Source organism: Scyliorhinus canicula, chromosome 6 (assembly GCF_902713615.1).
Source record: "Scyliorhinus canicula chromosome 6, sScyCan1.1, whole genome shotgun sequence".
In the NCBI taxonomy this organism is placed as follows: domain Eukaryota; kingdom Metazoa; phylum Chordata; class Chondrichthyes; order Carcharhiniformes; family Scyliorhinidae; genus Scyliorhinus; species Scyliorhinus canicula.
The window spans coordinates 208,000,277-208,014,704 of NC_052151.1; the positions used below are offsets into that span (position 1 = coordinate 208,000,277).

General features: G+C 47.4%; 1 protein-coding gene across 5 annotated transcripts in view; it reads right to left on the bottom strand.

The window, feature by feature from the left end:
* Positions 1-2,825: 2,825 nt before the first annotated feature.
* The window catches only part of LOC119967839 (NACHT, LRR and PYD domains-containing protein 3-like), a 33,602-nt gene continuing 21,999 nt past the window's right edge, over positions 2,826-14,428 (bottom strand). For 3 of the 5 annotated variants that reach the window (XM_038800878.1, XM_038800876.1, XM_038800874.1), the window contains 4 exons: positions 6,806-8,543; positions 4,694-4,783; positions 3,454-3,621; positions 2,826-3,288 (listed from right to left, as the gene is read on the bottom strand). In XM_038800878.1, coding sequence (XP_038656806.1) covers positions 3,195-3,288; positions 3,454-3,621; positions 4,694-4,783; positions 6,806-8,543 — 2,090 coding nt within the window. In that variant the 3' untranslated portion in view covers positions 2,826-3,194. Of the gene's footprint in view, positions 3,289-3,453; positions 3,622-4,693; positions 4,784-6,805; positions 8,544-14,428 lie in introns of those variants that run through there. The other 2 variants (XM_038800877.1, XR_005461085.1) reach the window with 2 other exon arrangements.

Here is a 14,428-nt window from a genome sequence, read left to right on the forward strand (position 1 = left end):
ACAAGCCATAAACTCAATACAAATCTCAGAGATAATGTGCCACGCCTGCATTCAAAGTCCGTTCTCTTCCCAATAGCACCACCCCTGCCCCCCCCCCCCCCCCCCCCGCCAGTTAGCATTGCAAAAATCCGTAGGTGTTAGCATTTTTGCTGTAAGCACAAAGAAATCTTTGATTGAGAGCCTTTCATTTCCTTATCCTTGCAACTGCAACAGATTTTGGGACCGAATATCAAACTCAATGGATAGTCAGTGGATCCACTTGATCACCGGTCACGGGTTTGCCCGACAGTGAGCAACTTATTCTGACATTGGCAGTTTTTTTTTAAACATGCTTCACTTGCAACAGATTAGAATAAAATAACATTTTTACAGCATGTTTTCTTTTTGGTGCTTTGAATGAGCTTTGTTCCAATCTATATAATTGGAAAGTCCTCATACTCCTGTTCTCCAGCATCTCCCTTAGCCCCAGGGTCTGCCTCTTTGCATCCTCCACCTGAGGAAATTCCAGCTCATCCAGAAACCTCCCCATGTCCCCCTCCTCTCCCCTCGGTTCAGCCTCGTACAGTCCCTGGTAGTACTCCCTAAACGCCTCTTTTATCTTCCCCGGCTCTGACACCACATCCCCAGCTCCAATCTGTATCTTCAATATTTCCATGAACACGGCCTGCCTCCGCAGCTGGTGTGCCAGTATGCGGCTTGCCTTCTCCACATACTCATATAGCACCCCTCTTGCCCGACGCAGTTACCCTACCGCTCTCCCCGTTGCCAACCTGTCACACTGCCTCTGCAATGTTTTCTTCCTTGCCAATCCCTCCATGTTGGACACCCTTGAATATAACAGTCACTGTGCAAGGAGATGCTGGATATCAGGAGTATGAAGTTGGGGAAGGCCCCGGGGTGGATGGGTACCCGGTGGAATTTGTGGCATCCCTGTCACGGGTCAGAAAATTCTCAACACTCAGTGAATGATGCAAGGAAAGCAGTATTCAGCTCAATGCTACCAAATAGAATGCCATGCGAGTAAATTTTGGTTCACATGAACAAATGGCCTTTGACTTAAAGTTAGACAGTTACACCCTGAGGGAGGTGAAAGCGGCACAGTGCCATGCCAGGGACATGGGTTCAATTCCGACCTCGGGTTGCTTGTCTACTGATAGTAAGCAGTTCTGAAATTGGGTAGCTTGCAGAAGGGACTTTTCAACTTTAACCAATATAACTGGTTCGTACATTTTCAAGCTGTGAGACTTAAAGGACAGTGTTATCTGACTGAGGTCAAAAGATTAATTTCAATGCACACTTCTGAATCATTGGGCTGTGGGCAGTTTATACCCGTTTTGAGGCCTGGGTGCCACCCAGGCATGACGTATTTGACCATGAGACGGATGTAGCCTGTGTAGTTCAGCAACAGATCATGAGCAGGGAGTCCAAAACGTGTGGAGTTCACACGTTTTGCACGAGTCTGCGTGGTTTTCCTATGGGTGCTCCGGTTTCCTCCCACAGTCCAAAAGATATGGGGTTATCAAAAGATTAGGTGAATTGACTATTCTAATATTGCCCAAAAAAGGTTAGTTGGGGTTACGGGGATGGAAGCGGGGGGATTGGGCCTATGTAGGATCCTCTATCGGAGCAAGGGCAGGGGCAGACTCAATGGGCCAAATGGCCTCCTTCTGCACTGTAGGGATTCTATATATATATATATATTATATTGGGTATATACATTCAGGCTAACTTGAATTGGGACGACAAAGTGGGCAGTGTGTTTTTTTAAAAAAAAGGGCAATATTTATTTTGAGAGCCCCAAACGTTGGGGGCCCAAAGCAACTTAAAATGTTCATCCCTGTAAGATGTAGGGCAGAAAGATACCGATCTGGCCCTAATTTGTTACATAATTTGGGTCCTCAATGAGGTATTGAAATGACATCTATACACACTTCAGTGCCAATTATACAGTAATTGTACTGATTTGTAATTTTAATCTGATTTGAATTTAATATTTCTTTTCACTATCCTGCTTAATTTGCTTGTCTTTTTGTTTAGAGTGGATTTGGATTTATTGGCACGTGTACCAAGCTACAGTAAAAAAGTATTGTTCTGTGTAGTCCAGATAGATTGTTTCATACATGAGAAACACAGGACATATGATAAATACACAATGTAAATACAGAGACATCGGGTGAAGCATATGGAGTGTAGTGCTACTCAGTACAGAAGATGCGTGGAGAGATAAGTCTATAAGGGTCATTTAGGAGTCTGGTAACAGCGGGGAAGCAGCTGTTTTTGAATCTGTTAGTGCGTGTTCTCAGACTTTCGTACCTCCTGCTCAATGGAAGAGAGAATAACTGGGGAGGGGTCTTTTGATTATGTTGCCCACTTTACCAAGCCAGCGGGAGGTGTAGACAGTCAATGGATGGAAGGCGGGTTCGCATAATAGACTGGGCTGTGTTCATGACTCTCTGTAGTTTCTTACAGTCTTGGGCCTAGCAGTTACCGTACCAAGCTGCGATGCAGCCAGATAGGATGCTTTCTATGGTACGTCTTTAAAAATTGGTGGAGTCAATGTGGACATGCTAAATTTTCTTAGTTTCCTGAGGAAGTACAAGTGCTGTTGTGCTTTCTTGGTCGTAGCGTTGACGAGGGTGGACCAGGACAGTTTGTTGGTGATGTGCACACCTTGGAATTTGAAGCTGTCAACCATCTCCACCTCAACACCATTGATACAGACAGAGGTGTGTACGATACTTCGCTTCCTGAAGTCAATGACCAGCTCCTTAGTTTTGCTGTTGTTAAGTGAGAGATTGATGCCATGTTCTTACATGATTGTCACATTTCCATTATTTGATATCATTTATTTAGTCTTTACATTAATTCTTGATGCAAGTTACACATGCTTTGAGCAGCAATTATGTTTCTTGAATAAAATAACATTATTACTACCATTATGCATTTTCAAGTGCCCCATTGGGGAATACTCAGCCCCGGATCTCCTGTAGAAGCAGCGCTGTGGGGCCGGGAGGCGGAGTCTGGTGACCCTGTTGCTGGGCCTCTGATGTCACAATGGGAGATGACACTCACTCAGCTCGAGCTGGAAACTGGAAAACGGCCAATAGGATTTCAACCTGGAGCCCGGCCGGTTAAAGGGGAGGAACAGGGAATCAGGCAAATGTTCACAGAATGAGAGCAGGGTGCTAATAAATCTAAATGTTCAGTTTCACACTCAGTCCACGTCTTGTGCCTTGTAATGATATCAGCTGATTTCTTCTATTTAAAGTGAACTGATTCTCCACCAGCCTGAAATACGTTAAAGATTAAACAGAAAATAAACAGATTGAAAAACATATAATACAGAAGACTGGGGTTAACACATCAAGAATAATTAGAGAATAATTACCCTCACCAGTAGTGTGCACTTTATATACTATCTTTACTTTAAACAGTAAGTAGACTGACACTAACCAGATTACATCCAGATTTCTGCAATTCAGGATGAGGCGGCGAATATCAGGGATAGATTGATCTGTGAATGCATTTGATCCTAGGTTTAGAGATGTTAGTGACGAGTTTGTTTTGAGTGCAGAAGCAAGATCCTCAGCACAAGCGTCTGTGAGATCAACAGCCCATAGACTGGTGATCAGAAAGAGAAATAACAGGATTGAGTTCATTGTCAATATTAATTAAATAGAGGGCAGATTTTCCCACATTTTTCCAAAGTGTCAGGCTCTGACTGAAAACTGACGTGTAGCTCCCCAGCTGCACAGCCGAGTTTTTGTCCAGATTTCGAAGGCACTTACGAGGGGAAAAAAAAGTGGGAGGGATTTTTACTGTCAGCCAGTCTCGGTAGGGCCTGCCAGCTCCACAGAGATCGGATGCCATCTTTAAAAGGCTCCCCAATCTGCATTGAAGTTTAACACTCCCTCCTCACCATGGAGGTATTGGGCGGGGGCTCTCCCCCTTCTCCTGCACAATCATCGGGCTCTCTTCCCTATTCCCCCCCACCCCAAAATGATCAAGCTCCCCTCTCCTTCCCATCCCCCCAACCGCACAAGTATCGACAGCATTCCCCCAACCCCTCACTGCCCAATCCCTCCCCGTACCTGCAAGTTCCCCCCTCAATGCTCTCCCACTCCCATGACACAATGGGAACCCCTCACAATGGGGTGATTTTTCCCAAATTGTGTTACTCTGTACTTTTCACTGATATAAATGCCACCTCCAAGGAATTTATGTGACAAAGAGAGATTATCCTCCCCATGTGCCTCCTTAGAGGGCCTGCCCCAGCATTGCCCATTGGCACAGTGCCAACCTGGCTATGCCAATCTGTACCAAGGGGCAGTGCCACAGGTGCAGGCTGCCCCCCCCCCCCCCTCTCCCTGGGGCTATATTTATCTTTGCGCCCCTGGGGAGATACTCTCGACTGATTCCTGCTTCAAATCAGTTTGAATATTCAGTGACGGGTGGGGGGCTGGGTAACTGGAATGAAATTTATTTATTTTTTTAAAAATTAGGTATTGTTCAGGCCCCCTTTGTGGGCCTGAACTGCGTGACATAATCGGCGGCCGCATGTGGAAGATCGGGAAATGCGATCTCAACATATGTTCAGCGTGCTCTCTGACTGCGAACATGGGTTGTAAATCACCTCCCAGAATTGCTGACATGTATTCAGCATCCAGCTTTATAAGGACAATCCCAGACTTACTCCAGTTTCTGTATTTTACAGTCCGGTTTCCTCAGGGCTGCAAACAGTAGTTCCTTCATTCCTGAATCTCCCAGTTTATTGTTCTTCAGTCTAAAGACAAACACATGCACATTGAGAAACAAACTGAATCAAACCCCGGATTGAATCAATTTTTCTCTGGAATTAAAACACTGTGGGAGAAAAAAATCAGGAAATTAATATTGAGATTTTCAGGGCAGCATGGTGACACAGTGGTTAGCACTGCTGCCTCACGGCGCAAAGGACACGGGTCATTGTCTGTGAGTTTGCACACTCTCCCCGTGTCTGCGTGTGTCTCACCCCACTGAAGGGTAGGTGAATTGGCCACGAAAAATTGCCCCTTAATTGGAAAACAAATTGGGTACTCTTTTAAAAGAAAATCAAGATTTTCTCTAACTGATAGTGAATATCACAGTCTGTTCTGCTCCACATCAGTAAATGTGCTTCTAAATAGTGTCTCTGTAAAGATTTTAAACACCCCTCCGTCCGGTCACATTTCTGTGCCCAACTAGTTTAGTCGATAGAGTGTCAGACTTTCTTAAACTCGGGGGCATGGCTTTGAGCTCCACGTTGGACACTTTTGGGTTTTTTTTGGGTGGCATGGTCGCACTGGTTAGCACTGATGTCTAACAGCGCCAGGGACCCGGGTTCAATTCCAGCCTTTGGTGACTGCGGAGTTTGCACATTCTCCCCGTGTCTGCATGGGTTTCCTCCGGGAGCTCTGGTTTCCTCCCACAGTCCAAAGATTGCCCCTTAGTGTCCAAAAATGTGAAATGTCCAACAAGGACACGGCAGGGGTGTGGGCTTGGGTAGAGTGCCCTTTCAGAGGGTCGGGGCAGGCTCGATGGCCGAATGGCCTCTTTCTGCACTGTAGAAATTCTATGATTATCCTTCCCGAGGCCCCTGATCAGCCTCATTCTATTTGGGAAAATGTGCATCATACTGCTAATTCCCAAGTCACGGATTTTAAAGCAAAGGGGTGATTTTTCCCAAATTGTGTTACTCTGTACTTTTCACTGATATAAATGCCATCTCCAAGGAATTTATGTGACAAAGAGAGATGATCCTATCCATTAGAAGTTTTACACGTTGCATTTCTTATTGATGGGGAATCTTTCACTATATCCCCCATTCAATTGGTTCTACATTTAAATAAAGGCACAAGTTTTTGGGGAATATTTGGAAGGTCCTTCCTGAGATGTGGTTGTAATTCTCCAGCCGTTTGGATTCTCTTTACCTGCCTGCAGTGCAACTGTATTTGCCGGTGGCGTGGGGTGGCTTCAATGGGAAATCCCATTGACAAGCAGCAGGAATAAAGAATGCTGCCGCCAGCGGACGGCGCGTTGCAGAGAAACATACAGCTAGGGGACCGGAGAATTCCACCCAAGATGTGGATTATTGGAAATTCCTAATTTTACTGTCCTGATTTATCACGAATCGCCCAGTATGTGCAAAGCCCCCCCCTGCTGACCTGTTTGTCTGTACTCTGAGGATAGTGCACAATCCATCAAATTGGAAGCTGATTTTAGCTTCCACGTTCATTGAAGCTTTGACTTAGATACTCTTGAGGAGCCTGCCTGACTCTGCTGCCTGCTGACAGAGCAGGGAGAGTTCGGAGTGAATTAGTTAGTCTTGACATTGTGTCCTGTAATTTCTATGTAATTGGGTGACCCAACAATTGGGTGAAATCTCAGCTCTCAGTTCACTGCCCCGAAACTGTTCTTTGCTGCCTGTAACTCAATATTTGATGTCCCTGCTTCCCTTACAAATACGTGTGTACAACCTGGTAACTGCAGCTTACTGCAACACCTCAAAGAGAGGGTGCAACGGCCTGACAATTATTATTACAATTAAGTTACCAGACCCTTTCTCTGACCTGTATTGAATGATCCAAAACTGTTTGTAAAATCCAACTTGTTCACAGGATCCATTTAAAATTTTCCATTTCTGAGGGAATTACTAACTGATCCTCTTAACATTTGTGTCTTGAATCAGTTTCTCTGGTTTAACTGCACTGTTTATTTCTTTCATTGCAGAGCAACAATACAATGAAAGACTCTTCCACAATTTGCCCAATGGTTAAAGAGAAATTACCTCAACACCTGGCATTTATGAATTGTAGATCTCAGCTGCTGGAACCCATCACAATGAATGTTGCAGGACTCCAGGTTAAGTTCTTTTATTATATCACACAGTCCAATCACATGAGACAGAACCGTGCAGTCAACTGGCTTCAGGGTCAATCCACAAAGTAAAAGTATATCTGCAGACCCAACTGTAGCCTGAGCCACTTTTTTATTCTGAGACTCAAACAAGTAGTGAAACGTGTTCAGTAGTTTCCTTTTAGCAGTTTCACTCTCTGTCTTTCCAATCTGACTTTCAACCCTCCCTTTCACCCAGCCAATCACTCCATCGGTTATCTGATCAGAAAATTTACCCAAAAACTCCTCCAGGGGCCGAGCTGCCTGTGGGGAGGAGAGACCAGCAACAAAACGTAGAAATATCTCAAATCTCCCATCTTCCTCGATGTGGGCTTCACTGAGGAGTTTCCCAATGTCCCTGGGATCTGAAGTCAGGAATAGTGCGAGCGCAGCTACAAACTCCTGGATGGTGAGGTGTGGGAATGTGTAAACCGCACTCTGGGCAGAATCATCTCTCTCCAAAAGTTCCATCAGAAACCCAGATAGGAACTGGGAAGGTTGCAGATTGGACTTGATCAAATCTCCATTTCTGAACACAATCTTCTTCTCGGAGACTCCTGTGAGGGCCATCTCACCAAGCTTCAGTAACACATCACGGGGGCTTTCAATCTCTCGGCCATGGTTTTTCAGAATGTTGTAAATATAGTAGGAATATAGTTGGGTGATGGTCTTGGGAACTTGCTGCTGTTTCCTGTCACTTTGTGTAAAGAAGGGACCCAGTGACAGACCGAGGATCCAGCAGTAGGAAGGGTTGTAGCACATGGTGTACAGGATCTCGTTCTCCTCCACATGTTTGAAAACAGCTTCTGCCACCGTCTGATCGTCAAAAAACTTGTTGAAATATTCCTTCCGTTCATCACCAACAAATCCCAGGATTTCAGCCCAGACACTGATCTCAGCCTTTTCCAATAAATGTAATGCAGTGGGGCGGGTGGTCACTAGCACTGAACATCCTGGGAGCAGCTTGTGCTGTATTAAACTGTACACAATGTCAGACACTTCACATTGGCATTCGGGATCTGTGCACATGGACTGAGGTTCTGTATTTCTCCGATTGTCAGCAAAATCAATCCTGTCCTTGAATTCATCCAAACCATCGAATATAAACAGCAATCCCTCTGGGTTCTTCCAGAGCTCTACCAGAACATTCCCAAAGTAAGGATAGAAATTGAGGATCAGTTTCCTCAGGTTTATTCTACAGTTAATAGTGTTCAAATCCCGGAATTTGAAACTGAAAACAAATTGAAAGTGTGGGTATATTTTCCCAGTGGCCCAGTCATAAACAATCTTTTGTACCATTGTTGTTTTTCCAATTCCCGAGACTCCACTCACTGCTGCTGAACTCCCAGATTTGGATTTTCTCTGGGAAAAGCTGCTCTGGAACAATTGATCAGGTTGGATATTTTCCAGTTCTCTCCGGAGATGTTTCTTTCTCCACTCATCATGGTCTCGGCCTCTTGCCAGCAGTTCATGTTCTACAAGTGTCCGATCTCGAACAGTAGAAATGACCGTCAGCTCAGCGTATCGATCAACCAGCTGGAAAATCTTAACCTTCTCCTTTATTAGGATAGTGTTCACTCTCAGTGTTTCAGTTTGTGCCAGGAGTGTCTTCTTGTGTTTCCGCTCAATATCTTCAATAAGAAAAGATAGAAAGTGGTTCGTATTGTTAGTTTTAGTGACGTAAATACAACTCCTTAATGCTATTTTGCTGATCGATAGATTTAATTTTCAGTTTCAATACATGTGTGTAGAGACTAAAAACTTGCTTCAAAGTGAACAATGACCAAGAGAAGTTTCAATTCTCACTTGATTCTAATATGGGGTGACGATGACAGTGGTATTGTCACTGGACCCGTAATCGAGACACCCAGAGTAATGCTCTGGGCTCCCAGGATTGAATCCCACCATGGCAGATGGTGAAATTTAAATTCTGTGAAAATCTGGATTTAAAAGTCTAATTTATTGTATAAACTCATCTGGTTCACTAATGGGAACCCCAATCGGGGTGGTCACCCACATTCCAAGGCTGAATAAAAAACGACTGAAATTGAGATTTGTACTGAGATATAATCCCTGTAAAGGTTACTACCCAAGTGTAAAGTGCTATAAATGTACAAATCCTCACATGATGCAGGTTATTCAGTCACTGTTCTATTTGATCAATCTGTGAAACTGTCAGCAATGCTTATCTTCTGCAGAATTGGGAAGTAGGACATTGGATATCAATGATCCAGAGACAGACTGTGAATGTCAGGAATCCCACTGTTATTTCAGTAAGCCTTAGGCAGGTTACCTGGGTTATTGTGTAGCATTGGGTGAGGAACAGATTACATATTAGAAGTTCCACTCAGCATCGTATCTGACCTATAACCGAGCTTCTCCCTCTGTAACCTCACCATCACAAGGACTGCCTGGACCCACCTCCATAATATCATCTGTCTCTGTCTCTGTCTCGCCTGATCTCATTTGTTGCTGAAACTTTCATCAGTGGTTTTCTAAACTCTCTAAACTCAAGAATTTGATAAATTTATGAAGAGATTTTTGAGGATGTAACTAGCCAGGTATATAAAGAGGAACTAATAGATGTAATATACTTGGATTTCTAAAAAACATTCAATAAGGTGCCACACAAAGTTCATAAGCAATCCAAAGGCATTATATTGGTGTAATAATTAGCAGAGACAGAGAACTGGTTGGCAGACAGAAAACAATGAGTAGGGATAAATGGGTATTTTCAAGTTGACAGCTGTGACTAGTGGAGTGCTACAAGGATCAATGCTGGGTCCGCAGCTATTTACAATCCAGAATAATGACTTCAACAAAGAGATAGAGAGTAATGGGTCCAAGATTACTGATGATATAAACTAGGTGGGAATGCAAGCTGTGGGAGGACATGAAAAGGCTGCAAAAAGATATAGACTGGTGAATTCGGAGTGCAATCAGTTAACAGAGGCGTAAAATGGGAATTATGAGTTTATTCACTTTTGCAAGAATCGAGAAGCGAAATACTTGGAACTTGGAAATGTTGATAGTCAGATGGACTTGGGTCTACTCTTGGCACAGAAAGTTAGTGTGCAAGTATGGCAAGTCATAAGGAAGGAACAAACATTGCTGTTGGCCTTTCATGCAAGGAGATTGGAGAACAAGAATACTGAAATCTTGCTACAATTGTTTAGTGTGACCACACCCAGAATGCGTGCGCAGTTGTGGTCTTCATATTTCAAGGAAGGATATTCTTGGGTGGCATGGTAGCACAGTGGTTAGCACTGTTGCTTCACAGCACCAGGGTCCCAGTTTCGAATCCTAGCTTGGGTCACTGTCTGTGCAGAAGCTGCACAATCTCCCCGTGTCTGCATGGGATTCCTCCGGGTGCTCCGGTTTCCTCCCACAATCCTGAAAGACATGCTTGTTAGTTGAATTGGACATTCTGAATTCTCCTTCAGCGTACCCGAACAGGTGCCGAAGTGTGGAAACTGGGGGATTTTCACAGTAACTTCATTGCAGTGTTAATGTAAGCCTACGTGTGACACTAATAAAGTTTATTATTACGAACATGGGAGACAAAACAAGCCACAGTTCATTAGGAAGAGAGGTTTGTCCCATGATGAAAGGCTCAATAAAATGGGGCTATAATCTTTGGAGTTTGGAAGAATGAGAGATGATCTGATTGAAAACAAAAATCAAAATTCTGAAGGGGCCTGACAGGGTAGACACAGAGATTATTTTCCTGACTGGGGAATCTAGAACGAGAGGAGAGTCAAAGGTTTTTTTTAAAATAATTTTTATTCAAGTGTTTTAATAACAATAACAAATTTTCTCCCCGCAATTTAAAACAAACAAGCATGTTTCCACGCCAAAACAAAACAAGAAAAGAACTCTTCCCCCCCCCCCAAATAAATAATAACAAATAGAAGACGACAAAATAAATAATAGCAATACAAGAAAGAAGAAAATAACATAACAAACCCACCGCCACAAAAACCCACCCCCCTGCCTCTCCCCCCCCCCCCCCCCCCCCCCGGTTGCTGCAGAGACTGATCTCTCTCTACCCCTTTGCCAGGAAATCAGGAAAGGGCTGCTACTGCCGGAAGAACCCCTGTACCGACCCCCTCAGGGCAAATTTCATCCTCTCCAACTTGAGGAACCCGGCCATGTCGTTGACCCAGGTCTCCGAACTTGGGGGCCGCGTATCCCTCCACTGTAACAGAATCCTGCGCCGGGTTACTAGAAACGCAAAGGCCAGAATGCTGGCGCCTCTCGCCTCCTGCACTCCCGGCTCCGAAGCTACCCCAAAGATCGCGAGCCCCCAGCCCGGCCTGACCCTACACCCAACCACTTCCGACAAAATCCCCGCCACCCCCCTTCCAAAACCCCTCCAGAGCCGGACATGCCCAAAACATGTGGGTGTGGTTTGCCGGGCCACCCGAACACCTCCCACACCTGTCTTCCCCTCCGAAAAACCGGCTCATCCTTGCTCCCGTCATGTGAGCCCTGTGCAGCACCTTCAGCTGAATTAGGCTGAGCCGTGCGCAAGAGGAAGAATACACCCTCTCCAGGGAGTCCAACCACGTCCCATCCTCAATCTCTTCCCCGAGCTCTTCCTCCCATTTTGCTTTGAGCTCATCTACTGAGGCCTAATCCTCCTCCTCCTGCATCAGCTGGTAAATAGCCGAGATCTTTCCTTCACAGACCCACGTCCCCAAAAGCACCCTGTCCTGCACCCCCCTTGGCGGCAGCCGCAGAAACTCCGCCACCTGCCTCTTAACAAAGTCCCTGACCTGCATCTACCTAAAAGCGTTCCCGGGGGGAGGTTCCACTTCCCCACCAGCTCCTCCAGAGTCGCGAACTTCCCATCCAAGAAGAGGTCCCCAAACTGTCTGATGCCTGCCCTGTGCCAACTCCCAAATCCCCCACCCGTTCTCCCTGGCGCAAAACGGTGATTGCCCCGTATCGGGGCCCAAACTGAGGCCTTCACTTCCCCCCTATGCCGCCTCCACTGTCCCCAGATTTTGAGGGACGCAACCACCACCGGACTCGTGGAGTACTTTGCCGGGGGAGTGGAAGTGGGGCCGTCACCAAGGCCTCCAGACTCGTACCCGCACAGGACGCCACCTCCAGTCTCTTCCATGCGTCACCTTCCCCTTCCGTCACCCACCTGCGAATCATCGCCACGTTCGCCGCCCAATAATACCCACACAGGTTGGGCAGCGCCAGGCCCCCTACCTCCCTTCTTCGCTCCAAAAATACCCTCCCTACTCTCGGGGCCTTCCACACCCACACAAACCCCAGAATCGACTTATTCACCCTTCTAAAAAAAGCCTTCAGGATCAACATGGGGAGGCACTGGAAAAGAAACAAAAACCTCGGGAGCACCGTCATTTTAACCGACTGGACCCTGCCCACCAACGAGAGCGGCAGCGCATCCCACCTCCTGAACTCCTCCATCTGCCCCAACAGCCTCGAAAAGTTAAGCCTATGCATAGCCCCCCAGGTCCTAGCCCCAAGATACCTAAAGCTCCCCTCAGCCCTCCTCAACAGGAGTTCCCCTATCTCCCTCTCCTGACCCCCCGGGTGCAGGACAAACAGCTCGCTTTTCCCCACATTTAGCTTACATAGAACAGTACAGCACAGAACAGGCCCTTCGGCCCTCAATGTTGTGCCGAGCCATGATCACCCTACTCAAACCCATGTATCCACCCTATACCCGTAACCCAACAACCCCCCCTTAACCTTACTTTTATTAGGACACTACGGGCAATTTAGCATGGCCATTCCACCTAACCTGCACATCTTTGGACTGTGGGAGGAAACCGGAGCACCCGGAGGAAACCCACGCAAACAGGGGGAGGACGTGCAGACTCCACACAGACAGTGACCCAGCCGGGAATCGAACCTGGGACTCTGGAGCTGTGAAGCATTTATGCTAACCACCATGCTACCCTGCTTGTATCCCGAAAAGTCCCCAAACTCCTCAAGTATCCTCAGCACCTCTGGCATCCCCTCAGCCGGGTCCGTGACATACAGCAGCAGATCATATGCATACAGCGACAACCAGTGCTCCTCTCTCCCCATCCCCCACCCCCCCTCCCCGCACAATCCCCCTCCAACCCTTCAAGTCCCTCAGCGCCATGGCCAGGGGCTCAATTGCTAACGCAAAGAGCAGGGGAGCCAATGGGCACCCCTGCCTTGTCCCTCTGGAAAGCCGAAAGTCCTCTGACCTCCTCCCATTTGTCACCACACTCGCCACCGGGGAGCTGTACAGCAACCTCACCCAGCTGATGAACCCCTCACCAAACCTAAACCTCCGCAACACCTCCCATAGGTAACTCCACTCCACCCTATCAAAAGCTTTCTCCGCATCCGTGGACGCCACTATTTCTGACTCCAGCCACCGGCGCCATCATCATAACATTCAGGAGCCTCCGCACGTTGGCATTCAATTGTCTCCCCTTTACAAACCCCGTTTGGTCCTCATGAATCACTGTCGGGACCACATCTTCCACCCTCCTGGACAGCAGCTTTGCCAACAACTTGACATCTACGTTAAGGAGCGAGATCGGCCTATGATACCCACACTGAAGGGGTCCTTGTCCCGCTTCAGGAGCAAAGAGATAATTGCCCTGGACATCGTCGGGGCAAAGCCCCCCCCCCCCCCCCCCCCCCTCCCTGGCCTCATTCAGGGTCCTCGCCAGCAGCGGGCCCAGCAAATCGGAAAATTTCTTATAAAATTCCACCGGGAACTCGTCAGGCCCCGGCGCTTTCCCTGTCTGCATGCTTCCCAGCGCCTCCACCAACTCCTCCAACTCAATTGGGGCCCCCAAACCCTCCACCGGCTCGTCTCCTACTCTTGGGAACTCCAGCTTATCCAAAAAACGGTCTATCCCGCCTGCTTCCCGGGGGGTACCACCCGATATAGCCCCTCATAAAAGGATCAGAACACCCCATTGATGTCCTTTCCACCCCGCACTAAGTCCCCACCCGCATCCGTGGCTCCCCCAATTTCTCTAGCTGCCTCCCGCTTCCGGAGCTGGTGGGCCAACATCCAGCTTGCCTTCTCCCCGTACTCATACACCACCCCCTGTGCCCTCCTCCACTTTGCCTCCGCCTTACGGGTGGTTAAAATGTCAAACTCCGCTTGGAGACTGCGCCGCTCCCTCAGAAGCCCCTCCTCCGGGGTGTCTGCATATCTCCTATCCACCCTGACCATCTCCTCCACCAGCCTCTCCCTCTCGACCCTTTCCCCCCTCGCCCTGTGCGCCCGAATAGAGATCAGCTCCCCTCTAACTACTGCCTTTAGCGCTTCCCAAACCATCCCAACCTGCACCTCCCCGTTGTCATTGGTTTCCAGATACCCCTACGGATCCTACCGCACACTTCCTCCTCTGCCAAAAGCCCCACATCCAACCTCCACAGCGGGCGCTGATCCTTCCCCTCCCCAGCACCAGGTCCACCAAATGTGGAGCATGATCAGAAATGGCTATCGCCGAATACTCCGCCCCCACCACTCTCGGGATCA